The sequence below is a fragment of the Pararge aegeria genome, chromosome W, assembly GCF_905163445.1.
Source record: "Pararge aegeria chromosome W, ilParAegt1.1, whole genome shotgun sequence".
NCBI classification, from domain to species: Eukaryota; Metazoa; Arthropoda; class Insecta; order Lepidoptera; family Nymphalidae; genus Pararge; species Pararge aegeria.
Genome location: NC_053207.1, coordinates 942,096 through 970,063, shown reverse-complemented (window position 1 = coordinate 970,063; position 27,968 = coordinate 942,096). Strand labels below are relative to the sequence as shown.

General features: G+C 39.2%; 1 protein-coding gene across 1 annotated transcript; it reads left to right on the top strand.

Moving 5' to 3' along the window:
- The first annotated feature begins 17,743 nt into the window (after positions 1-17,743).
- LOC120635911 (spindle pole body component 110-like) lies at positions 17,744-21,843 on the top strand. Its single transcript, XM_039907123.1, has 2 exons — positions 17,744-18,359; positions 20,942-21,843. The coding sequence occupies exons 1-2, from the start codon at positions 17,744-17,746 to the stop codon at positions 21,841-21,843; spliced, it is 1,518 nt and encodes a 505-aa protein (XP_039763057.1).
- Positions 21,844-27,968: the final 6,125 nt, after the last annotated feature.

The window sequence follows — 27,968 nt, the reverse complement described above, 5'->3', positions numbered from 1 at the left end:
CTTCTTATGAGGCCCATAGTTAACGACCATGTTTCAGAGCCATAGGTCATCACTGGCAACACGCACTGTTCGAAGACTTTCGTCTTCAGGCACTGAGGGATTTCTGACGAAAAGATGGCGCGGAGTTTCCCGAACGCTGCCCATCCGAGTTGGATTCGGCGGTTCACCTCCTTCTCGAAATTGGACCTACCTAACTGGATCGTGTGTCCTAGGTATACGTATTCGTCAACAATTTCGAGTGCAGTGTTCTCAACGATTACTGGTTGAAGCGGAACATGAGCATTAGACATAATCTTCGTCTTGCTCATGTTCATTCGTAGGCCAACCTGTTGAGAAGCTCTGCTGAGGCCATCGAGCATCGTATTTAGGTCTCCCAGAGTCTCTGCCATTATGACTACATCGTCGGCAAACCGAAGTTGAGTGATGTACTCGCCGTTAATGTTGATGCCAAGTCCGTTCCATTCCAGAAGCTTAAAGACGTCCTCCAACGCAGCGGTAAATAGTTTCGGGGAGATAACATCTCCCTGTCGCACGCCTCGCTGCAATTGGATTGGTCTCGTAGTCTGATCCTGTATACGAACTGACATAGTGGCGTTTTTGTACAAACACTGCAACACTTGGATATACCGGTAGTCAATTCGGCATCTCTGCAGTGACCTAAACACAGCCCAAGTTTCCACCGAATCAAAGGCTTTTTCATAGTCCACAAACGCTAAGCAAAGTGGCCGGTTATACTCTTCAGTCTTCTGTATAACCTGCCGCAGCGTATGAATGTGGTCTATGGTACTAAAGCCCTTACGGAAACCGGCTTGTTCGGGAGGCTGGAAGTCATCAAACCTACGAGCGAGACGATTCGTAATGACTCTCGAAAACAGCTTGTAGATATGACTCAGCAGCGAGATGGGTCTGTAATTCTTCAACAAGGTATTATCACCTTTTTTGAAGAACAGAACCACCACACTCCTGTGCCATGCCTCTGGCGTTGTGCCTTGGTGAATAACGGAATCAAACAATCGCTGAAGGACTTTCAGTATCGGTTTTCCACCTGCCTTCAGGAGTTCTGCCGTTATTCCGTCATCACCCGGCGCCTTGCCATTTTAAAGCTGCTTGAGAGCCACACTAATCTCGTATAGGCTGACGTCTGGGATATCTTCGGTATAGTGTCGAGTTAATTTGGCTCTAGGATCCTTAGCCAAATCTTCAACAGGCGTCTGTACTGTGGTGTACAACTGTCCATAAAAGTTCTCAACCTCACCCAAGATCTCAGGTTTGGAAGAGACAAGACTACCATTATTGGTCTTCAGTCGCATCAACTGGCTCTGACCGATAGACAGATCTCTAGCGAACACTTTAGAGCCTCTGTTTTGCTCGATGGCATTTTTAATACGCTCTGTATTGAAGTGCCGCATATCACGAGTCTGTGATTTAGAGATCTGCCTATTAATCCGCCGGTAAGCGGACGCGTCTGCTATAGACTGTAGTCTCATCTCTTGCCTCTCCATCATAAGCTTGAGTGTATTGGTTGAGAACCTATTGGCCTTGTTTCTACGGTGGGCCTTGTAGAATTTGGACCCGACTGTTTGGACAGTTTCCACCAGCCTGTTGTTCAAATCGTCCACAGTGTCGCAATCTGCTAGGCAACCGAACCGGTTCTGTAGTTCTAGTTGAAAGCTCTCGGGGTTTTGAATATGGGCACGAGTAGGCCGGAGTGTAGACTTCACCAGTCTGACTCTTTCAAGTTGAACGTTTATACTCAATGTGCCTCTTACCATACGGTGATCACTTCCGGTTTTAACCCTGTTGATCACAGAGACATCATTGAATACATGCCGTTTGGTCGACATGATGAAGTCGATCTCGTTTCTCGTGGAACCATCGGGGCTTATCCAGGTCCATTTCCTGCGTGGCCGCTTCTTGAAGAAGGAGTTCATCATATAAAGGCCCTCCTTCTCCATGAAGTCAGCCAACATTTGACCCCTGTGGTTCCGTTGCCCATACCCAAATTGCCCCACCCTCAACTCTGAACCAGTTCGCTCGCCAAGCTTCGCGTTGAAATCCCCCATCACAATATTGTAGTAGGTGTTCGAGGCATGTATGGCTTTTGAAATGTCCTCATACAAAACCTCTACATCCTCGTCTGGGTGTGCCGAAGTCGGAGCGTATACCTGTATGACCTTCAACGAATACCGTTTGGTAATTCTGAGTATAAGGTATGCTACCCTGCTCGACACACTTTCGACTTTTACAACATTGTTGACGAGAGACTTGTGGACGATAAACCCGACACCACCCTGTGACTGTTGGTCACCCTCCCGGTAGTAAAACAAGTTGCCGGATTCCAAGATTATCGAGTCCTCCCCCTCTCGCCGGACTTCAGACAATCCTGTAATATCCCAGCGCAACTTGCTCACCACTTCTTCCAGCTCAATCACCTTTCCATCGGTCCTCAACGTGCGTGCGTTGTATGTTGCCAGGTCAAGTCGTCGGGGTTGGCAGCGGAATCTCTGCCGGAGATTCTTAACACCCCTTGCCCCGCCGTTACCATAACCGCTGCCAGAGCCAGGAATAGCGGGGCCGCCGGGAACTAGGGGCTGTGGTTTTTTTCTCCTTCCCATTAAAGATATGCCCGATAATGACCACGCTGGGCAGGCGGGTTGGTCATCGCAGGGCTAGACTGATCGCCCCGGCGTCGCTGCTGCCCGACACCGGTCTGTGCCATTTGTTCAGCCTAGCCAATTCGAAGTGGTTATACCGCCACTTGTCGGTCGCCAGAGCCTCGTCGGTTAAACGGCAGGGTGCACCACGTGCAGGTGAGGTTGGCAATTTGGGAGGCTGACTGGTACTAGCCACACCCACTTACACCCCACCCCACACTTTTTTACGTAATCGTTATAAATGTCGGATATTCTTGGTAAGGGAGAATATTTACCCAACTTCGTCCTATAAGGCCTGTGATACAACAAATTACAAGGTCTCTTACCAAGGTCAATTACCTTTTGGTCTCTTTCGAGGTCGGTGGAAACGAACTTCTGCCGTCCTTCGCTGCCACCTCTGCTAAAACCGGATGGGGCGCTGGCTTTTACTGCAACAGAAAAAGCTAACATCTTAGCGACTCTGTTTGCTGAAAATTCACGTCTCGATTCTGGAAGCGCCTCTCCACCTACCCTTTCACCCTGCGACTCCGTCATGGCAGAGATAAAGATTCGCCAAGGTGAGGTTTTAAAAGTGCTGCGTAATCTAGACGTGAATAAGGCCAGCGGCCCAGACGGGATACCAGCAATAGTGCTCAGAACCTGTGCTGCCGAGCTGTCTCCAGTACTAACACGTTTGTTTCGCCTCTCGTTCAAAAATGCCCGAATCCCGAAAGCTTGGAAGGTTGCCAACGTACAACCGGTACCTAAGAAGGGTAGTCGTGCAGACCCGGCCAACTACAGGCCTATTGCAATCACCTCCATACTTTGCAAAAGTATGGAGCGTGTATTAAACCACCGGCTCCTGGCATACCTCGAGAAAAATGACCTTCTGTCGGATCAACAGTACGGCTTTCGTCGTAATAGATCGACGGGGGATCTTTTAGTGTATGCCACTCACATCTGGGGCGAGGCCATTGACAAACATGGTGAAGCGCTAGCCGTTTCCCTTGACGTGTCAAAGGCTTTTGACCGGGTCTGGCATGAAGGCCTTTTAAATAGGTTACCTAGCTACGGGATACCCACTAGTCTCATCAACTGGATATCTGATTTCCTGAGTGGACGATCTTTTCGAGTTGTCTTAGATGGCTCCTCGTCAGATCAAATGGCAATCAATGCCGGTGTCCCTCAGGGGTCTGTTCTCTCCGCTACGCTTTTTCTGCTTCACATTAATGATCTGTTGAAACCCGGTATCTTTGGGTACGCAGATGATAGCACTGTAACGGAGAGATATATGCCCGGTCCCCGTGCTAGTGGTGCTGAAATTTTAGGACACAGAGAGGCTTTGGTGGAACGCATTAATCTGACCTTAAATGAGGTGTCTGATTGGGGAGACGCCAATTTGGTCAAATTTAATGCTACCAAAACGCAAGCGTGTTTATTTACTACCAAACGGAGTCCATTTCCCCTGACTCCGACTTTCCGAGGTATATCTTTGCCTATTACCGACAGTTTAGAGCTTCTAGGTGTCAATATTTCATCCAACCTCAACTTTGGACAATACATCGAATCCAGTGCAAAAACAGCTGGCAAGAAACTTGGCATCCTCAATAAGGTCAAGCGGTACTTCACGCCTGAACAGCTTCTTACCTTGTACCAAGCTCAAGTTCGATCGTGCATGGAGTACTGTTCCCATTTATGGGATGGCTCTGCCAAGTATCAGCTTGATGCCCTGGATTCGGTTGATCGCCGTGCTAGAAGGCTCATCGGTGACCTAGCCAATAAAAAACTTAAGAGTTTGGAACATCGTCGCAAGGTTGCCTGCCTTTCGGTATTCTATAGGATATATTTCGGAGAGTGTGCTCAAGAACTATTTGATCTAGTTCCCCCCTCGCCTTTTTACCATCGAACCGCGAGGCACCGGAAGGATCTGCATCCCTACGTGGTCGATATACCGCGGACGCGTACGAAGCGCTTCGCATCTTCGTTTCTAATTCGCACCGCTAGGATCTGGAATGCTCTTCCAGCTTCCATTTTCCCCAGTTCTTACAACATTAGTACCTTCAAATCAAGAGTGAATAGGCACCTTCTAGGCAAGTGCGCTCCACCTTAGGCTGCATCATCGCTTACCATCAGGAGTCAAGCGCTCGTCTATAAATATAAAAAAAAAAAAAAAAAAAAAAAAGGAACCCGAGGTGTGTTTTTGCGCGGTGTTCTAATCGCAAATCTGTGAATCAGTTCAGGACAATCAACGCCATTGTTAAACAAATTAAATAAGAATGTCATTGACAACAGCTCTCGTCTATGTTCAAGACTTTGCTTTTTAAAATAAATAAGCCTATCTGTATAATTATGAAGATTTCTATTGAATCTATAAGAGAGCAGTCGCAAAAATCTTTCTTGTACTCTTTCAATCCTCTTAATATAAATTTTAGTGTATGGTGACCAGACTGTGCAACAATATTTAACTTTGCTTCGCACATAACAATCAAATAGTCTTATTATAGTAGCACTTCTTTTAAAATTTTTAGAAGTCCCGAGTACAAATCCTAACGATTTATTCGCTAGGTCAAGAGTTTTATCAATGTGGGGTACAAAAGTTAATTTGCTATCTAAAACAACGCCTAAGTCACGGATCATACTAACTTCAGTCAACTGCCTATCATCTATGTCATATACAGATAGTAATGTATTTTTATTCCGCGTGAATTTTATGTGATAGCACTTGTCAACATTTAAGAACATTTTATTCGTATTACACCAATCATTTAATCTACTCAAATCTTCCTGTAATAATTTTATGTCATTATCACAGTGAACAATTCGCGTCAATTTCAAATCATCAGCAAAGAGACTTGCATTGCTGTTGAAGAAAATGTCAGTTATATCGTTAATAAATATATTAAAAAACAGAGGTCCTAAGTTCGATCCTTGAGGCACCCCAGATTCCGCTATAAACACTTCTGATTGATGTCCATTAATTACTACCCTTGACTTCCTATTCACAAGGTATGATTTGCTCCACTTCAGCAAAGAGTCAGAGATACCATTTGCCTGCAGTTTGCTCAGTAGTAGTCGATGATTAACTTTGTCAAAAGCCTTTGAAAAATCAGCGTATATTGCATCCATTTGATAACCATGATCAATACATTCAGCAATATTTGTTACATGCAGTAATAAATTGGTATTAGTAGAGCGTTTGCACATAAATCCATGCTGCTTGTCCCTTACATAGTTTTTTAAATGTGTATACATATGTTGATACACTAAAGATTCAAAAGCTTTTGCCATGGTAGATATGATTGATATAGGGCGATAATTTTTCACATCTTTTTGTTTCCCAGATTTGTAAACAGGAACAATTCTAGATTCTTTCCAAATATCAGGAAACTGGCCATCTATTAAAGACTTATTAAAAATCATCGTTATTGGTAAAGAGATCTGCCACGCGCAATTGATTAAAAAAAATGGAGGTATATTGTCAGGGCCTGCTCCCTTACATTTGTCAAGTCTTTTTAGTTTTATAAAGATAGTTAAGCGGGAAAGTTTAAGATTTTCTATTTCATTAAAAGAACTTAAATTTATAAAACTTGACTCGATTGTGTCGCCCGTGTCTCTTTCATACACTGAAGAAAAGTGAGTCGCTGAGTGAGCTTTATAATCATCTATTATCATAATTGATGGATAAGCGCTACTTTTATTTCGAACGTTTTTTAAGTGCGTCCAAAAGTACTTGGGATTTTTTCCTATTTCAGTTTCTATTTTAATTATATATTCATTGTAGCATATTTTTATTAATTTATCACAGTCCTTGCGGAGGTATTGGAATTACAATAAATCCAACGGATTCTTATATTTTTTTAACTTTTGCATGATATTTAAGTTTTGTTTTAAGTAGTTTAATTAACTGAGGAGAAAACCAGACAGGGTAGGTTTTATTATTGTGTTTTTTTATTGGAACATGTTTGCTAATAATACGGCGTAAAACTTTATAAAATTTAGTCACCATTGAATTAATATCATTGTACCCAGAAAACTCATCAATCCATGAAATAGCGTTTAGATCCTTTATTATTTTTCCGTAGTCAGCTTTATGAAAATTAAGAGAATTTTTAGATTCGTTTGTATTTTTAGATTTCATTATTGGTTGTGGTATAATGATTTCTAAAGGGGGGTGATAATTATCTATCTGTCGAATTGAGTTATCACACTTGCTAACTGTATGTTACCTCTTCAGTAGCTAAGATCAAATCCAGAATTTTATTTTTATGGTTGTAACATAAATTGAATTGCTTTAAACTATTGAAAAAAATAAAGTCAAAAAAGAGCTTTTAAGCATACAATTATCATATTGAGATGGAATTGCCTCTGATGAATTACTAGACTCGGACCATATTATGCCACTTAAGTTAAAGTCACCAGCAATTAGTATGGGGCTGTCATCACACATCGCACATCTTCTAATGTTAGATCACAAGGCGCACCGGAGTCACTGTCGGACAATTGAGATTTTTTTCGTTTATGTCTCTTGGTAACATTCCTATTCGTTTCATAATTACCACCTGAATTAATGTCATTGCCAGACAGAGCACGAATCGGAGTATTTGTATTATCAGCACCAGGACGGGGACGATTACACGTAGGGCACAGCCAAGTGGACAAAAGATCTAATGATAAGTCTTTGAAGTAATCGTTTGAAGTATTTACACAAACAAAGTGATACTTTTTCTTACACGATGCACATTTAAGAATTTCGCTGGTTTTGATAGAGCGACTGCAGCACTCGTATGACTTATCAGTTTTTGAAGAGTTGGCCATTTTAATATCTTTAGATTTTTCAACTACTAAATTATTTCTGGACTGTTGATGTAGAATATTGTTAATACAATTAGAATAAAAAAATGGAAAAAACCAGATTGCTATGCGGTGCCCGGTCTCGATCTCGATCTCGCGGACATTCAGTTCATGTTGACATCCCGCGCGCTAATTCTGGTGTCCTAACCACTATGCCAGTATAACATTGTTTATCACGGCGAAATATATGTTTCGAATATATCATGTGAAATAATTAATATGGTGAATTTGGTAAATTAATTAAACCAACATTAAATAATAACATTAGGACAATAGAGAATAGAAAGTCTGATTCGAATTTCATATCATATTCATAAAGATTTTTTATACGTAGAGCGCCATCTGAGGGTAAATTCTTGTATATGTAGATGGCGTTGATATGCAAACAGTGATTTCGAATTCAATCAGCTTGTCAAACATTTTAAATTACCAACGTTCACTTTCAAAACATCTTTTATCGTTTTATAGTTTCTCACAATTATAATTAAGATACCTTTATTCTAATAAACTTCCGGCAGATATTTTAATATAAATTCATTCAGTTTGACTTCGTTTGTATTTACGATTTAGTACTTGATCACCAAACACAGTCACTATTTTTCAATTCAACTTTAGAGTCTTTTATGAATTATTTAGGATGAGATTATTTATTCACTATGCAGACTTTTCAATGTTCACTAACTGTAAGCATATTTAGCAAAAAAAATGTAACAATTTGTATTTTTAAATCATAAAATAACACAGAGCTAATAAGACTATGTGTTGACAGCCAAACGGTGGCGCCATCTGATTATATAAGACATATATAGATATTAATACAGTGTACTATTGTGATACTCTGCAAGTATTGAAGTAAAGGTTATTCAATATTCTCGGAGAGAGATGATTCTCAGAGTATCTCAACAATTCACGGAACAATGCTATAACTAGCTCCGAAGTCATTCGTATTTTAGAGTTACGTAACGCGCGAAATAGCTTTGGAATCTTCGAAACGTGAAAAAGTGAAACGTGAAAAAACGAAAGTGGTCAAAACTGTACCTACTTGTAACACCCCTTGCGTCGGGGGCTAAAATAACTTCGTTTTTCCTCCGAACACGCTCTTCCGTGTGAAAACAATGCAACGGGTGCAAATAACATTTCCCGCTTTTGGTGTTCCTATCATGACGTGAGAGGATTTATTAGGTTTCTCTGTTTAGAAAGTCTGTCATCAGCTGTTAGACCATTGATTACCAAATCGACTGCGGATCATGAGGTTTTATATTAGATTCCCAGTTTAGGTCACAAGCTGTTAAGTATTGGTTTGTTATTTGAAAATGAATAAATTACAGTTATTAATGGCAGTCGAGCACTATTTGTTGTTAGTGGAATAGGTATTCAAAAACACCTTTTACACTACCAGCGGTGCAAGCTGGTAGTGCCAAGATCACATAACGGAGTAAGTCAAAGAATCTGGAAGGGGCATGGCTTTGTTCACCCCCCCTGCTTTTGCTGCGGTCCTGTTACTTACACCGCATGGTAGCAGTGTGCTGGGACTATCTTAAATACTTGGGGCAGCTAATGAATGTTGGAAATATTTCCTCGTATGATAAAGAAAAAGAAGAAGAAGAAACACTTTATTGCACGTATTCATACAGGAAAAGAAACAGTAAGGAGTATACAGTATACAATGTAGACATGTATGGCGGCCTTATTGCTGCAAGGCAAGGCAACCTTTGTGGACAAGAATTACAGCAAGAGAACTGGATAGTGCCAAGTGTTGAATATACCAAAAAATGATATATTTTTTTGGTAAGCAGAGGAGGATTTTGTTAATTTTCTGCAAAGTTGTCGTATTATGCCTACCCTGGTCTTAAACCTTATGCACGCCACAGGACAAGACTCCGACTTGAGTTTTTCAAAGTTAGGGACATAAAATTGTATCTTCTTTTTAGGTTGTGAGTAAGTAAACCCACTAAAAAAGATTACTTTATTATCCTAACTAAAAAAGAATATATTTTTAACTTAGAATATTTAAATCTGCATTGTTTGCATTACAATAGTATATTGCCTCTATACCTCTTAAAGCATTTTTTTTTAAACATATAGTTTTGCATGATGTAACGTAATAAATGTCTATTTAATTTTATAAATTAATATTGTTGGAATTTGCGCGCGGGCAATCTTCCGAAATGTCGCGAAACTGGCATCCCGGCGCGAGGGGAGCGGTGCGCGGGGACCAACCGCGCTCGCGGATTTCTAACTTCGCACGGCACGGCAGTCGCCCAGAATTTCTACCTGAGACTGGACGCCGCGCGGCCGCTGTGCGGCCGCCGCATTATTTTTTTTTACGACTCTCACCTGATTGCTGCTTTTGCCTTAGACCTTAAGGATACTTACCCTCGAGCTATCTAAACCCCGTGTATCGGGTAAGTGTTGAACGTTTCCTTAAAGTTTAGACGTTAGAATATCTTTTAATTAGGTACACCACGCATGCGAGTCGGCCATTACGCTCATTGCCTTTGTTCTTTGTTCTCGCACATTGACCCAGGCATCGATCATATTTTGGCTTAATCCTTGCATATTCTTTGTTAAAATTTCATCTGCAGGTTAATTCCTATTTTTTTATAATTAACTTTCCTATTTCGATAAATTCCCAGATTTTCATACTATAGTAGTTCTCTGTATTTTGTTAATAACCTCACGTACCTTTTGCTATTTGCTAACTTTTATTTAATATTAGTCTTAATGTCTTTTGTTTTATTTTTAATGCTTCTCACTCTCTCATAATGTAAACTCCGTCTGATTCTGAACAACGCATCCGCCATCTTGCGCAGTGCTTCCCGCTTAGCTGAGCCACGTGTTTGCAATCAGACGAGTTGAAGCGGAATTATTTTTCACACGCTGGACGAAAATTCCAGGCCCCAAGTTCCGGGTTCGACTCCCTGTTGCTGTCGACGTCACCTCCGACGCCGATCTCCTGGTGCAGCTGAAGACCACCTCGTCTTCGCCTGCTTCTTCTGGGCCACGCAATCAACGGCTACAAGGGCAGTACTCGCCCACTGCAGAATTTGGAAGCGAATTAGTTGACGGGCCAACTTAACCCTAACTTTAATTTTTTTTTTAGTCTTCTTAATAGACCTACCTATAACTTGCGCCGTACACTGGCGCCCTCTACGTGGTAATAATGGTCATTATGTTGCTTCCAAAGTTTGTAGTGGTGCAATTGGTGTGTGTGCTTTGTTTTTTTTATTATTTTGTGAAACGTTTTTTTTTTTTAATTTTGGTTGCCAGCAACTAAGGTGTACGTATTACGTACCTCTAATTAACTCTTTTCAATATTTTTAATTGCTTAAATTTTATTTGTCCTTACGTACACAATAGTTGCAATAATAATTTTATTTTGATTATTTTGCTTTTCGAATCAACCAAGACGTTATTTAATTTAAATTAATTTGTAACAGACGGAGTATTTAGTTTTTTTTCTCGTCGCGATTCGTTCAACACTTAACCGTTTTCTTTATTTTTTTTTCTGTTTGTCAAAAAAAAAAAAAAATTTTTTTTTTTTTTTTTTTATGGCATTCGAAGTTAAGTTCTTGTCACTTCAGAAAGTGGAACTCGAATACGAGGTTGCTATCCGTGGGGAAACTCCTCCTTTTTATCTTTTAATACACAATATTATGCTATTTTCCTCTTATCGCCATTCGTTATTTCATCTATAACTAAGTTTGTACAAGAGTCTATGGTTTTCTTACAACCATTAACTTTAATTGTGGAAGGATGCGTCAGTATTTCAGATACAAATACTGTTGCTTTCATTGTATGCGTGAAGTATGAGAGAATTTGAAAGTTGGGTCTGAATGAGTATTGTACGGACGTTACTGAGAGTCCTAGCGGATTTCACTTGAGTAGAGTGAAATCCTTGGTGGGCGAGGGGGATATGTAACGTAATAAATGTCTATTTAATTTTATAAATTAATATTGTTGGAATTTGCGCGCGGGCAATCTTCCGAAATGTCGCGAAACAGGGCCCCAAGTCTGCTATTTTACAAGATTTGTCATTATGACACCATTCCATTGCAATCCAATTATCATTGTGCCCAAAGTCGGTAGTCTACTAAATTCACAATGGTCTTACAATTGGATTGTAATTGGATGATAATTGCATTGTGGTAGAAAGGGAATCAGTGTTGCCATTTGGTCAAACTGTGTTTGAGAAGTAAAATTAAAAAAACTACCATTAATTAATAATGTCCAATTAAGCGAATTTTTGATTAGAAATATTTTTAAATGTTATTGATTTGTGTACTAAAGACGAAATTTGTATCACATTTGGTAAAACAATCGAAGGAACCCAAAAAACAAATATTTTGTGTGCCAAATTTTGTTAAAAATAATTATATTTAATCTGTAACTGTCGAATTGACATTAAATTTCATTGACGTTATTTTGTGCTAGTGAAAATATATAAATTATAATCAAAACAAACAAAATGCTCCTCATCGAGCAAACTTCGTCGCTGCTTTTGGAGAGTTAGACAGATAAGCCTGGACACTGCAGCTGTACCAATAACGGACGTTGCCCGGCGAAGCGACATTGGGTTGCGTACCTACGCTCAAATTTTATAAATAAATTCCCACTGAAGAGCGAAAGTAAGTAATGCAATCTTGTACTGTTTAAGCATGATATGAAGTCTAAGTAGGTATCAAATTGGTGTGTTTCCAACAGTATCTCTGGTAATTTAATTAAAAAAAACACAAATATGGGGAGTAATCAAAAATTTAATAAAATTCTTAAATTCTTTATTCATGTACGCTTATCACAGGTGCTAATTAACTTGTACTTATCATGGTGGTGCTAACTACATTTTTTAACTTAAAACTAAAGCTAGGAAGTTTTCTTTCCATTCTATTTTCTTTTAAAATTTTTATCTTTTATTAACTTGTGGACCCATTTAAAGTATTGCACAAATTGTGACCAGCATCCCTGTAACAGAGTAAAAAATTGTTGTAGAATAATTAAAAACAATAGATTAATAGGACAAAACACTATGTTTAACCCTTGGAACACATATACTCATAATATATGCCTTTGTCCACAGTCTTTTGACAAGAGCCTGCTGCAGTGCCCAACCTTCAAGCAGATCCTGGTTTACTCGTTGAAGTCTCTGTGAACCAAGTCCTTATGTGATAGAGCTTTCCAACTCGGCTCTAATCGTGAACAAAGTGATTTGCTGTTATCTGTTGAAGAATTCTGTCCTCTATCTATAAGGAACTTCATCAGATAAAATAAATAATTCTTGGAATGAATATAAAAAGGGTAACAATAAAGGTTTGGATTTCAAAATGAAATTATATCCTCCTGCTTATATTGGAAGCCAGCTGAAGAGTCTTCATTTTTTACATGTATTCATTTGTAAACTAAATTACTGTAAATAAAAATCATTGTTCAGTGTCTTATCTTTATTAACTTGTATTATTTGTCTCCTCATAGATTTATAAAAATAATTTTAATAACACACAAAAGTTAAATGCCTCTTGCAAAAGAATTGCTTTAATTGTGTTGTGGCTTTTATATTGTGCCAAACACAACATGCATCTGCAATCTTGCCAGCAGTGCAATTGTTAAATACCAACAGTAAGTTACCAGAAAAAGATATTTGGAAATAAAACACTTGACCATCAAACTATGTACATGATTTACTACAGTTTTCAATCTAGGAGACCCTAACATGCTATCTAAAGCATTTTATTTACTTTACCTGAAACATTCTTCCAATATACTTTTACAACGCTCAACTGTATTGCATACAGTCACAAGTTTCATGCATAGAGTAGTGTGGTGTATCTCCCCTCTATAGTATTTAAGTTGTGGTCATCATAGTTTTCCACAGAGGAAAAACTCACCTGAAAATCCAACCAATATTAACCTTGACGATTAAAAATCTATATTGGAATTAATTAAAAAAACCTAAAATAAGTAATACCTAAAAAAAACCTCATGCCCCATTATCATTAAATGGAGTTAAGTGTTGGCTGAGTGGGTGACTCTGCCACACATTGGAGTTAAGAGCAGAGCCTGGGTTGCAGGCACAATATATTTAAATCTGCGTCACAGATTGTTAAATAAATTGAAGATTATTGGCTAGATATATCACATAATATTAAAATATGAGTTCAATATTAAAGTTACTATTATAACAGTTAGGGAATGGAATACCTTAGTGTTATAATATTGCCTTTCATGAACATTTGGCCTTATTATTGCCACATGTGTCCCATCTATGATATCTGAAGTAATTTTTTTCATAGAAGCTGAAAAAGCATTCTTCTTGGTAAAGTACTCAGCATATAACTGGTAAAATATAATTTCTTCCTTCATCCATCACTCCACTTCAGCATCCTTATCACTCTGGACATTTAACACTTTTTATTAAATTTGGTGTTAAGCACCTCCGTTATTTGTCCCACAGCTCTTGAGGCAGTGATCTGAGAAACATTGTGGGGGGCTCTCTGCCCAATCGTTAATCGTTTTTTAGAGCCAGATGCATAAAATGCTAGTGCTACCAGTAACTGCAACAGAAATACCAGCATTACAGCCATGCCATCATAACATATTCTGAGATATAGGTACTATACTTAATTAAAAAGCAACAAAAATTAAAGTTGTTTTCTTACCGTGGTTTGGGAATGCCTAAGTGGAGCGAGCTCCCACACTTGACTCATTACAGTCTGCTTCCCAAGCAACTCCTTTTTTTATAAATTCCGCATCGGGAATATCCTAAAGTAGTCTACATTGTTTCTTAGCAAGCTGCGGGCTCGACGGCGCCTGCTACGCTTAATCAAATGGTATTGAAGAACATCAATAGTCTTAGCCAACTTAAAAATATTCCACCTTAATCTGAATATTATGATCTCACACTTCACAATTTAATTGTAATCAACAATAATATTGCTAAAAGGCAATGACTGCAGAATTGCGTCTCAATGGTCTCACAATGATCAATAGAACTGTCAAAATATTAGCAGACTACCAATTCGTGCGATCATTGAATTGTCATTGTGCAGCAGACTAGCAAATGTTCATTGAAGTGTCAGTGGTTTTCCATCGGAAAATCATAATGACACCATAATGACACCATTGTGTTAGCAGACTACCAAATATGCCAAAATTGACAATTATGAAGTCACTGATCGATCACTGACACACAATTGTAATAGCAGACTTGGGGCCCTGGCATCCCGGCGCGAGGGGAGCGGTGCGCGGGGACCAACCGCGCTCGCGGATTTCTAACTTCGCACGGCACGGCAGTCGCCCAGAATTTCTACCTGAGACTGGACGCCGCGCGGCCGCTGTGCGGCCGCCGCATTATTTTTTTTTACGACTCTCACCTGATTGCTGCTTTTGCCTTAGACCTTAAGGATACTTACCCTCGAGCTATCTAAACCCCGTGTATCGGGTAAGTGTTGAACGTTTCCTTAAAGTTTAGACGTTAGAATATCTTTTAATTAGGTACACCACGCATGCGAGTCGGCCATTACGCTCATTGCCTTTGTTCTTTGTTCTCGCACATTGACCCAGGCATCGATCATATTTTGGCTTAATCCTTGCATATTCTTTGTTAAAATTTCATCTGCAGGTTAATTCCTATTTTTTTATAATTAACTTTCCTATTTCGATAAATTCCCAGATTTTCATACTATAGTAGTTCTCTGTATTTTGTTAATAACCTCACGTACCTTTTGCTATTTGCTAACTTTTATTTAATATTAGTCTTAATGTCTTTTGTTTTATTTTTAATGCTTCTCACTCTCTCATAATGTAAACTCCGTCTGATTCTGAACAACGCATCCGCCATCTTGCGCAGTGCTTCCCGCTTAGCTGAGCCACGTGTTTGCAATCAGACGAGTTGAAGCGGAATTATTTTTCACACGCTGGACGAAAATTCCAGGACCCAAGTTCCGGGTTCGACTCCCTGTTGCTGTCGACGTCACCTCCGACGCCGATCTCCTGGTGCAGCTGAAGACCACCTCGTCTTCGCCTGCTTCTTCTGGGCCACGCAATCAACGGCTACAAGGGCAGTACTCGCCCACTGCAGAATTTGGAAGCGAATTAGTTGACGGGCCAACTTAACCCTAACTTTAATTTTTTTTTTAGTCTTCTTAATAGACCTACCTATAACTTGCGCCGTACACTGGCGCCCTCTACGTGGTAATAATGGTCATTATGTTGCTTCCAAAGTTTGTAGTGGTGCAATTGGTGTGTGTGCTTTGTTTTTTTTATTATTTTGTGAAACGTTTTTTTTTTTTTAATTTTGGTTGCCAGCAACTAAGGTGTACGTATTACGTACCTCTAATTAACTCTTTTCAATATTTTTAATTGCTTAAATTTTATTTGTCCTTACGTACACAATAGTTGCAATAATAATTTTATTTTGATTATTTTGCTTTTCGAATCAACCAAGACGTTATTTAATTTAAATTAATTTGTAACAGACGGAGTATTTAGTTTTTTTTCTCGTCGCGATTCGTTCAACACTTAACCGTTTTCTTTATTTTTTTTTCTGTTTGTCAAAAAAAAAAAAAAATTTTTTTTTTTTTTTTTTGATGGCATTCGAAGTTAAGTTCTTGTCACTTCAGAAAGTGGAACTCGAATACGAGGTTGCTATCCGTGGGGAAACTCCTCCTTTTTATCTTTTAATACACAATATTATGCTATTTTCCTCTTATCGCCATTCGTTATTTCATCTATAACTAAGTTTGTACAAGAGTCTATGGTTTTCTTACAACCATTAACTTTAATTGTGGAAGGATGCGTCAGTATTTCAGATACAAATACTGTTGCTTTCATTGTATGCGTGAAGTATGAGAGAATTTGAAAGTTGGGTCTGAATGAGTATTGTACGGACGTTACTGAGAGTCCTAGCGGATTTCACTTGAGTAGAGTGAAATCCTTGGTGGGCGAGGGGGATATGTAACGTAATAAATGTCTATTTAATTTTATAAATTAATATTGTTGGAATTTGCGCGCGGGCAATCTTCCGAAATGTCGCGAAACTGGCATCCCGGCGCGAGGGGAGCGGTGCGCGGGGACCAACCGCGCTCGCGGATTTCTAACTTCGCACGGCACGGCAGTCGCCCAGAATTTCTACCTGAGACTGGACGCCGCGCGGCCGCTGTGCGGCCGCCGCATTATTTTTTTTTACGACTCTCACCTGATTGCTGCTTTTGCCTTAGACCTTAAGGATACTTACCCTCGAGCTATCTAAACCCCGTGTATCGGGTAAGTGTTGAACGTTTCCTTAAAGTTTAGACGTTAGAATATCTTTTAATTAGGTACACCACGCATGCGAGTCGGCCATTACGCTCATTGCCTTTGTTCTTTGTTCTCGCACATTGACCCAGGCATCGATCATATTTTGGCTTAATCCTTGCATATTCTTTGTTAAAATTTCATCTGCAGGTTAATTCCTATTTTTTATAATTAACTTTCCTATTTCGATAAATTCCCAGATTTTCATACTATAGTAGTTCTCTGTATTTTGTTAATAACCTCACGTACCTTTTGCTATTTGCTAACTTTTATTTAATATTAGTCTTAATGTCTTTTGTTTTATTTTTAATGCTTCTCACTCTCTCATAATGTAAACTCCGTCTGATTCTGAACAACGCATCCGCCATCTTGCGCAGTGCTTCCCGCTTAGCTGAGCCACGTGTTTGCAATCAGACGAGTTGAAGCGGAATTATTTTTCACACGCTGGACGAAAATTCCAGGACCCAAGTTCCGGGTTCGACTCCCTGTTGCTGTCGACGTCACCTCCGACGCCGATCTCCTGGTGCAGCTGAAGACCACCTCGTCTTCGCCTGCCTCGCTCCAAGTTCAAGTGTTCTGGGCACGCCATGAAGAAGCAGGCGGAGACACGAGGTGGTCTTCAGCTGCACCAGGAGATCGGCGTCGGAGGTGACGTCGACAACAACAGGGAGTCGAACTCGAAGCGAGGCAGGCGAAGACGAGGTGGTCTTCAGCTGCACCAGGAGATCGGCGTCGGAGGTGACGTCGACAACAACAGGGAGTCGAACCCGGAACTTGAAACTTGAACTTGAAACTTGAACTTGGAGCGAGGCAGGCGAAGACGAGGTGGTCTTCAGCTGCACCAGGAGATCGGCGTCGGTAACATACAGAGATAACATATCATATTTCTATTGTTTTTTTTTTTTTTTTTATTTGTTTAAATGTAATTATTCTTCTCCGAAATATTTCTTGAAGCTAAATAAATCCTAAAAATGATTGGCTTATGCTCTGCTTGCAACATTAATGTATTAGTTACACAAAAAAGAATTAGGTGCACCATCGGGAATTGCGCTCTGCTGTACCACAATGATTGTGTTTACTATGATGACACCGCTCCTTCAAGTCGAGCCACATGGATCTGCCCATCTTGCACTGCAAACAAACCTAAACAAGATAAAACTAATACACCAATTCAAAGTAAAAATCGCAAGCAGCAGGCCCTTGAAAACAATCCGATTCCACCACCACTGTTAACTGTAGCTAGCTCTGACCAAGATACTATAATTAACGAAATAAGAAACTTGCGTCTTGAGATGAAACAACACTTTGAGAATCAACAAGCCAGCCTAAAGAACTTTGATTCTAAACTCTCAGAAGTCCAAAAAGAGGTAAGAATCCTAGGTGGTCATTTTACCTCCCTGAGGGAAGATGTTGATGAGCTAACTAAGTCTGTACAGTTCCTGTCTGATGCTCATGATGCGCAGTTAGGGTCAAGCGAAGAAACAAGAAAGTCTATCACTCATCTTAGTTCTGAAAACCAAAATTTGCGATTGCAATTAACTGAGCTGAACAGTAAGCTAGATCTACTTGAACAACAAGCCAGGGATTGTAACTTGGAGATTCAGTGTATCCCGGAAAACAAAAATGAGAATATTTTTACTTTAGTTCAGCAGATGGCGTCAGCAGTCTCCTGTGACTTAAAATTAGAGAATATATTAAACTTGCACAGAGTCGCCAAAGTTGATGCACAATCTCAACGTCCCCGGAGTATTGTAGTAAAATTATCCAGTCCTAGAATTCGTGATGACTTTCTTGCGTCAGTGAAACGCTTTAATAAAAAACACCAACAGGACAAATTAAATTATCAACAACGTACTTTCATAGTGTGATGTTCGTACTTTCATAGTGTGATGTCTTACGGGATCTTATTATGGGGCAAAGCTGCTGATATTGAAACTATATTCATATTGCAGAAAAGAGCTGTACGGTCAATATATAAACTTAAATCACGTGAATCGCTCCGTGAAAAATTTAAAGAAATTGGTATACTTACGGTAGCCTCACAATACATTTATAACAATATAGTATTTGTAAGACAACATATTAGTCTTTATAAACAAAAAGTGGATATAAACAGTCGACTTACAAGAAATGGTCATAAATTGGTGACATCTGCATATCGTCTGCGAAAGGTGCAGAAGTCATTTGTGGGATTGAGTATACGCTTTTATAATATGATTCCTAAGGTAATTTTGGACCTACCAATCCATAAGTTTAAAGAATGTGTTAAAACACATTTATTACAGCGAGGTTATTATACAATTGATGAGTTTCTTAATGACAAGGTTGCTTGGAAGCACCCGGCTCCGCTTTCATCTCTCACAAGATAGAAAAATGAATGTTAAAATATAAAATGTAAATTTTTGATGTTGGAAAAGAGCAACTGCTGAGTTTCTTGCCGGCTTCTTCTCGGTAGAATCTGCCTTCCGAACCGGTGGTAGAGTCACTACACACGGACAGACTTGACGTTTCAAAAGTGCTTGTATTAGGCCTACTTGAAATAAATGAATTTTGAATTTTGAATTTTTGAATTTAAATACATCACATTTGGGAATACCTGGAAACAAGCGGGCTATTTACGTTATGGAGCATTTGTCACTGAAGAATAAGAAACTACATGCTGCCACTAGACTTGCTGCTAAAGAGAAAAAATATGAATACGTCTGGATTCGAAATGGTCGAATATTTGTTCGGAAAAACAATGAATCTGGGGCACTGTGGATAAAAAATACCGAAGCTCTAAGCAACTTGAATTAATACAGCATTATATTTTTTTTTTTTTTTGCTCAAGTATTTACGTCTTAATTGTATAAAATACGCGCTAAACGTTTTCTATCAAAATGTACGAGGTCTAAGGACCAAAACAGAAGATATCTATACAACGGCCCTATGTAATGATTACGATTTAATAATTTTAACAGAAACTTGGTTAAACAGTACGGTCTTTGATAGTGAAATACTTGATAGTCGTTATACTTTATTTAGACGGGACGGTGGTGGTGTAGCTATTGCTGTGAGTAATAAACTCGTAGTTACTAGAAAGTATGACTGGGAATCAGCGTGTGAGGACTTATGGCTAACTCTTAAAGTCAGCCCTAGTATTATCATATATATCTGTGGGGTATATTTTCCTCCACCTGTTAAACAAGACTACTTGGAATGCTATTTTAAATGTGTCACCGATATATGCAATAATAAAATACCTCTCGATTCAGCAATTCTCATCGTAGGAGACTTTAACTTGCCTGGTATCTCTTGGTTAAGGAATCGTGACGGTAATGGTTTAATGCCTGATGCCCGGTCTAATCACATTGATGGCCTTTTAATAGAAAATTTATCTTTTAATAATTTGAAGCAGTGTAATCCTATTTTAAATAATAATTACCATATTTTGGATCTTGTTCTAACGAATAAAAATAATTGGCTACGAGTTACTGAGGAAAAAAATGCTTTAGTTTCAATAGATAGCCATCATCTAGCTTTGCACATCGCACTAGAAATCACTAATGATCACTACATAAAACCTTCTCGCTCACCATTCCTCAATTTGTGAGCTCTTTTGCTCTCTAATAATATATAAGAAAAAAACTTGATATATTAAGTAGGTAGCCACCTACTTGAAATTCATCGCGCATTCATCGGGAAGAAACGCGCGCGCGCAAGTGCGGGTGCTCGCGTATTTTTTGTGTATTTTTATTCTAGTTTTCGTGTTTTAAGTCTCAATACGTGTCTGAAAAGTTGTGATCTGTGACAAATACACATATATGTTTGTATTGCTTGAACAATTTACTGTTTTTAATTGTTTTTATGAAAGTAACAAAGTGTAAACAAAATTTTGTTCGTTGTTCACAAATCTTCTCGCGTAAACGCGTAAGCGACACTTTTCGCACGGCGCTTGAGACGTTTTTGCCACAAACAAGCTACGCAACAACATAACAAGCTAAAGAAACCTGCTTCAATAATAACTTGGAAGTCTAATGGTCGTGTGGCTGTCATAATGAGTCCCTGTGTTGCATGTAAACAACATATCAGCCCAACTGAGAGATTAACCTGCTCCTTGTGTCCTAGCTACTACCATTACGGATGCATCGGTTTATCAAAGGAAAATTTCTCTAAATTGTCGTCAAAAGCCAAGGCGGCTTGGAAGTGTCCTGACTGTAAAATGCCTCGAGCTAAGGGCGATAACACCAACACCCCAGTGAAGACATCAGAGTTAGATTTGCTGGGTGAGCCCAAGGTACAGGTCGACTTTTTAACCATTGACGAACGTCTTAATCGTTTCGAAGAGGCTTTATCGAGTAAAATAATCAATTTAGAGTCGTCATTGGCACAAAAACTTAACAAAGAGTTGACTTCGCTTCAAAGTCTAATAAAACAAATACCCGATCTTATCAAAACCGTCGAGTTCATGTCTAATAAATTTGACCAGATGCAAAGTGAAATTCAGTTATTGAAATCGGAAGTCATAACCCTACGTGCAGACAACACGAAGCTTCAAGATAATGTGCGTAATCTTGACAGTAAAATGTTGGAAATTGAGCAGAGGGCACGGGAGTCCAACTTGGATCTCCAGTGTATCCCAGAATTTCCGAAGGAAAACCTTACAAATACGGCCATTCAACTTGGAAAAACTATCTCTTACCCGATTATGGAAAACGATATTATATCGTGTACCCGAATTGCCAAGGTCAACGCCAGCAGCAGTAGGCCGCGGTCTGTTATCCTGAAGCTGTCTTCGCCCCGCAAACGGGATGAGTTTCTCAGTGCATGCCTAAAATTCAACAAATCGAACCCTTTGGATAAACTTAACAGTTCCCACCTGGGTATAGCTGCCGATAAAACCCCTATCTACGTGTCCGAGCACCTCTCACCAGCTAATCGCAGTCTACATGCTATGGCGCGCAGCTACAAAAAGGAAAAAGGATATAAATATCTTTGGGTGAGACACGGTCGCGTTATGATAAGAAAGGACGATTCTTCGCCTGCCATATGGATCAAGAATAGTGACTTTCTTATGCAAATTAAGAGTTAGGGTGTAAATGGACTTTTATTCTCTGGTGTAGTGATTTAGCCGTTAATTCTTAAAAGGTACTGTTAGTGGATTAAGTGTGTACTATCAAAACGCAAGAAGTATACGAGGTAAACTAGAAAGTCTTTACTTGAATAGCATGTCGTGCGAGTACGATATAATAGTTATAACGGAAACTTGGCTAAACAGTAGTGTATTTGATGCTGAAATATTAAATGATAATTATAATATTTTCCGGAGGGATAGATGCAGTTCTAGTAGTTCAAAGAAAGAGGGTGGGGGGATTTTAATAGCGGTCTTAAAGAAATTTAGTTCCTCTCGTAATAGTTGTTGGGAGAGTGAATGTGAGGACCTCTGGGTCACGGTTTCGACCGGCAATGCTTCTCATGCAGTTCACATTTGCGCCGTTTATCTGCCTCCACCCCCAATTTTCTGTAAGCTCGATCAAATGCTGTCATCTATAAGCGAAGCTATATACAGAACGAATAGCGATGTTCTCCTCCTCGGAGATTTTAATCTCGGTTTCATAAACTGGGCTGAAGCTAAATCAAACTTAGATATAACTTTTACCCAGCCAACTTATATTAACTCCAATTTAGGGCATCTTCTCACAGATTTTATCAACCTACATAATTTTAAGCAATATAACAGCATTGTCAACAAAGACAATAAAATCTTAGATTTAATTTTATGCAATGGGGCATTACAAGCTAGAGTATGCTCTGCAGATGTTTCGCTAAGCAAAATTGACCCGTATCATCCTCCATTGCTTTCTGTTGTAAATTTTCACAAAGATCAATTCCTTAGTCCAAATAAAATTAAAAAGCTGAATTTTTACCGAGCTGACTATATAATTATAAACGAACGGTTGAGGGGCATAAATTGGGATACAATTTTTGATGACACTGATACTGTTAATCAAATGGTAGATACATTCTATGACGTAGTTAAGGGGCTAATACTCAAACACGTACCTAAAACAGCAGCCAGGCGAAGTTGTTATCCTTCTTGGTATACTTTTAACCTAATTAGGTTAATAAAGGAGAAGGAGACTTACCGTCTTAAATACAAGAAAAACAAATGCCCGCTGGCCAAACTTGATTTTCAGGAAGCTAGAAAATTGTGTCACAATCTAATAGATCGTTGCTACGCTAATTACAAAAAAAGCATTGAAGATCATATTTGTAAAAATAACATGAAGATACTGTGGTCATTTTTAAAATCGAAAAGGAAAAGCCAGGGAACGATTCCAAATGTTATGACATTTAACGGAAAAAAAATATCATCTCCTTCAACGATTTGTGGCGCTTTCGCTGAACATTTTTCGGCCGTTTACACACAGCCTGTCTATACTGATGATAGAGCAAGAACAAGTGCTGCCCTCACAACAATCTCATGCCCAGTCACAAATAAAAATTCCTTACTTACAATATCTTTGGGTCTCAAGGCAGTAGAAAAAGCCTTGAAGAAATTGGATAAGAATAAAGGAGCAGGTCCTGATGAATTACCAGCCATCTTCATTAAAAATTGCGCCGCAACTCTGGCTTATCCACTTTACCTTATTTTTAATCGCTCTCTTGCCACTGGGATATTTCCAGACAAATGGAAATTTGCTAATGTTGTACCAATTCCTAAAAGTGGGCAAGCGGATGATATACTTAATTACAGACCAATTTCCCTGTTATCTCATGTAAGCAAAGTCTTCGAATCTTTAATATGTCCGTATCTTTCGTTTCAATTGCAGTCCATCCTAATTGCTCAACAACATGGTTTTCGAAATAAAATGTCAACAGTATCAAATTTGACTGAATACACGACTCAAATAATAGATAACATTGATAAGGGATATCAAGTCGATGCTATTTATATGGACGTAAGTAAGGCATTCGATCGGGTCGACCATATGATTTTAATATCCAAATTGTATGATGCTGGTATTCAGGGAACTTTGCTCTCTTGGCTCTCATCTTATTTGTCGTGCAGGCAGCAGAAGGTTGTAGTTTGTGGCTACGAATCAGATCCGTTCAGGGTTCCATCTGGCGTCCCACAAGGGTCCCACCTTGGCCCTATGTTGTTTTTAGTGTATATTAACGATGTGTGCGATAACATTAAATCTTCCAATTTCACCTTGTTTGCTGATGATTTGAAAATTTTTAAAGCTATAAAAACTCCTTTAGACTCTGATTATCTTCAAAATGACTTAAATAGCATATCAAACTGGTCTGTTAAAAATAAATTGCCTCTTAATATTAAAAAATGCCAACATATTAAATTTACAAAAAAACGCATGCCTCTTCAAACTTCTTATTATCTTAATAATCTGTTGCTTGACGAGGTGTATACTGTTAGAGACCTAGGTGTTATTTTGGATAAAAAATTGTCATTCAATACACACATAAATCAATTAATCAGTAAATGCTACAAATTACTGGGGTTTGTTTGGCGAAATTGTAAAACTTTCAATTCTTGTCTGGCTCTCAAAACCGTCTACTTTGCATTAATTCGGGGTCTCTTAGAGTATTGCTCCAGCATTTGGAATCCACTATATAAGGATCCTATTCTAAGGATTGAAAGAATCCAAAAACGTTTTCTTTTCTTGTTGTCAGTTCATCAAAAAAAACAATTAGTTTTAACCTCATATAGCGAAAGATTAAACTTCTTTAAATTAACTTCATTAGAAAGTCGTCGTTGGGTATCCGATCAAGTATTTCTCTACAAAATTTTAAATAATAAAATCAACTGTCCAAATATTTTGACCAAAATTAAATTTACTGTTCCGCGTAAAAATGCGCGCCTCGGTAACTTCAAACCGTTCGTTGGCAAGTTGTATAGAACTAATTTGGGCACTCACAGTATCCTGGCTAGGATTTGCCGAGAGCACAACAAGCTATTCCAAGCTACTCGTGCCGACATCCACTCATGTTCTCTTCAGCAATACAAAACAATTCTGCAACAATATATTAGTACAGCTAGTAGATAATTGCCTCGTACATTTCTGTTTTGTTTTAATTTAAGTTATGTTCTTGTTTCCTGTTTTTAACTTCATCTTACAGTGTTTCCTTCGTTACAACAATAATATTATTGTAAACTTGCGAACCCGCACTTGTGTGTTTGTTTTTTTTTTTAGATACGCATGCCGGTTTGCCAGTAATTGGGTTTACACTACAACTTTATGTTTCTCAATTTTGTAGTTCCTAAGCTTGTTTCAGTGTATAATCTGTTGGTGAACCTAATAAATAAATAAAATAAAATCTCATCTGCGTATTTCAAACGATGAAAGTCTAAGAATATTAACTTATCATGGTATGATATGAAATGTCTTAAAACACAAACATTAATACTATTTAATCACGATTTAATAGCATTACCTATATTTTAATGATATATAGTTCACAAGTCTCGCTCTATTGAAGTGCAAATTTCATTACATTTATTTCTTTGCTCCAGGCAGCCAGGCTCATATAAAAAAAACACAAATAAATATGATATAAAAATCAAAAAGATCTTAAGATACACAACATAAATATGAAAATAAGTAAACTTAGAAAGCATTTTTGGTCACGCTTCCGCACAGCAACGGTAGACTACCCTCAGGCCACAAAGTCCCAACAAAGCGGATATTACAGGCACACAGGTATTGGGCTATGTTTATACTACCAGGTACCCATTAAGACTAAAATAAACCCAATAATGACGCAGGATTTTAAAAATACCTACACAAAATCAAACTTAAAATCTTTTCCTGTAAGTGTGACCCTGAAAAGAAAGAAGCACTTCAGCACTAACTGATATAATCTAGAAATGGAAATCGACACTGAAATTGTACCAGAAAAGTTAAGTGAAATATTAAAAAATAATTAACTAGGCCAAAATTAAATGAATGCGACTAAAATTGCGACTCTGATAATAAATGTGAATAAAACAAGATAAAAAAGATAATATTATGGAAATAAAAATATGTATTAATAAATGTTGTCATGAAATCCTGAGAAACCATGAGACCATTATAATCGATTGTGAAAATAACTTAATAATTAAATAAACTTAAATTTAAATATAATCCTAAAATCCGGCAACTTGTTCTACTACCGGGAGGGCGAACAACAGTCCCAAGGTGGTGTCGGATTCATCGTCCACAAATCCCTTGTCAACAACATTGTTCGAGTCGAAAGCGTGTCGAGCAGGGTAGCGTACCTTGTACTCAGAATAACCAAACGGTATTCCCTGAAGGTTATACAGGTCTACGCACCCACAACTGCGCACTCCGACGAGGAAGTAGAGGCATTGTATGAGGATATTTCGAAAGCCATACATGCCTCGAAAACCTACTACAGTGTTGTGATGGGGGATTTCAACGCGAGGCTGGGCAAGCGAAGCGGTGCAGAGCTGAGAGTGGGGCAATTTGGATATGGGCAACGGAACGAACGGGGCCAAATGCTGGCCGACTTTATGGAGAAGGAGGGCCTCTTTATGATGAACTCCTTCTTCGAAAAGCGGCCGCACAGGAAATGGACCTGGCTGAGCCCCGATGGTTCGACGAGAAATGAGATCGACTTTATCATGTCGACCAAACGGCATATATTCAATGATGTCTCTGTGATCAACAGGGTGAAAACCGGGAGCGATCACCGTATGGTAAGAGGCACATTGAATATAAATGTAAAGCTGGAAAGGGTCAGACTGGTAAAGTCTACGCTCCGGCCTACTCGTGCTCATATCCAAAACCCCGAGAGCTTTCAAATGGAGCTGCAAAACCGGTTTGATTGCCTGGACTGCGATTCTGTGGACGATCTTAACAACAGGCTTGTGGAAACTGTCCATACGGTTGGGTCCAAGTTCTTTAAGACCCACCGTAAACATAGAACCAAAAAGTTCTCAGCCCATACACTCGGGCTTATGGAGAAGAGACAAGAAATGAGACTACAGTCTTCAAAAGATGCGTCTGAATATCGGCGTATTAATAGACAGATCTCGAAGTTGCAGACGAAAGACTTGCGACACTTTAACACTGAGAAAATTAAAGTCGCCATTGAGCGCAACAAAGGCTCGAAAGTGTTCGCAAGAGATCTGTCTATCGGACAGAGCCTGTTGACTCGCCCTAAGACTGACAATGGTAGTCTCATTTCTTCTAAACCAGAGATCCTGAGTGAGGTTGAGAAATTCTATGGACAGTTATACACCTCAACACAAAAGCCTGTTGAAAGTTTGGCTAAAGACCCTAGAGCCAAATTGACCCGACACTTCACTGAAGATATCCCGGACGTCAGCCTTTACGAGATTAGTATGGCTCTCAAACAACTTAAGAACAACAAGGCACCGGGTGATGACGGAATCACAGCAGAACTCCTGAAAGCGGGTGGAAAACCGATACTTAAAGTCCTTCAGCGGTTGTTCAATTCCGTCATTCATCAAGGCACAACGCCAGAGGCATGGCGTGGTTGTTCTGTTCTTCAAAAAAGGTGATAATACCTTGCTGAAGAACTACAGACCTATCTCGCTGTTGAGCCATGTCTACAAGTTGTTCTCAAGAGTCATTACGAATCGTCTCGCGAATAGGTTCGACGACTTCCAGCCTCCTGAACAAGCCGGTTTCCGAAAGGGCTTCAGTACCATAGACCACATACATACGCTGCGGCAGGTTATACAGAAGACTCAAGAGTATAACCGGCCACTTTGCTTAGCGTTTGTGGACTATGAGAAAGCCTTTGATTCGGTGGAAACCTGGGCTGTGTTAAGGTCACTGCAGAGATGCCGAATTGACTACCGGTACATCGAAGTTTTGAAGTGTTTGTACAAAAACGCCACTATGTCAGTCCGTATACAGGACCGAACTACGAAACCGATCCAACTGCAGCGAGGAGTGCGACAGGGAGATGTTATCTCCCCGAAGCTGTTTACCGCTGCGTTGGAGGACGTTTTTACGCTTCTGGATTGGAACGGGCTTGGCATCAACATTAACGGCGAGTACATCACTCAACTTCGGTTTGCCGACGATGTAGTCATAATGGCAGAGACTCTGGAAGACCTTAATGCGATGCTCAATGACCTCAGCAGAGTTTCTCAACAGGTGGGCCTTCGTATGAACATGAGCAAGACGAAAATTATGTCTAACGCTCATGTTCCGCTCC

Coding starts and splice junctions, on each gene's coding strand:
- LOC120635911 (XM_039907123.1), top strand. CDS start 17,744: ATGATTGGCTTATGCTCTGCTTGCAACATTAATGTATTAGTTACACAA. Junction 18,360..20,941: donor TGAACAACAAGCCAGGGATT/GTAACTTGGAGA, acceptor TGTCGTCAAAAG/CCAAGGCGGCTTGGAAGTGT.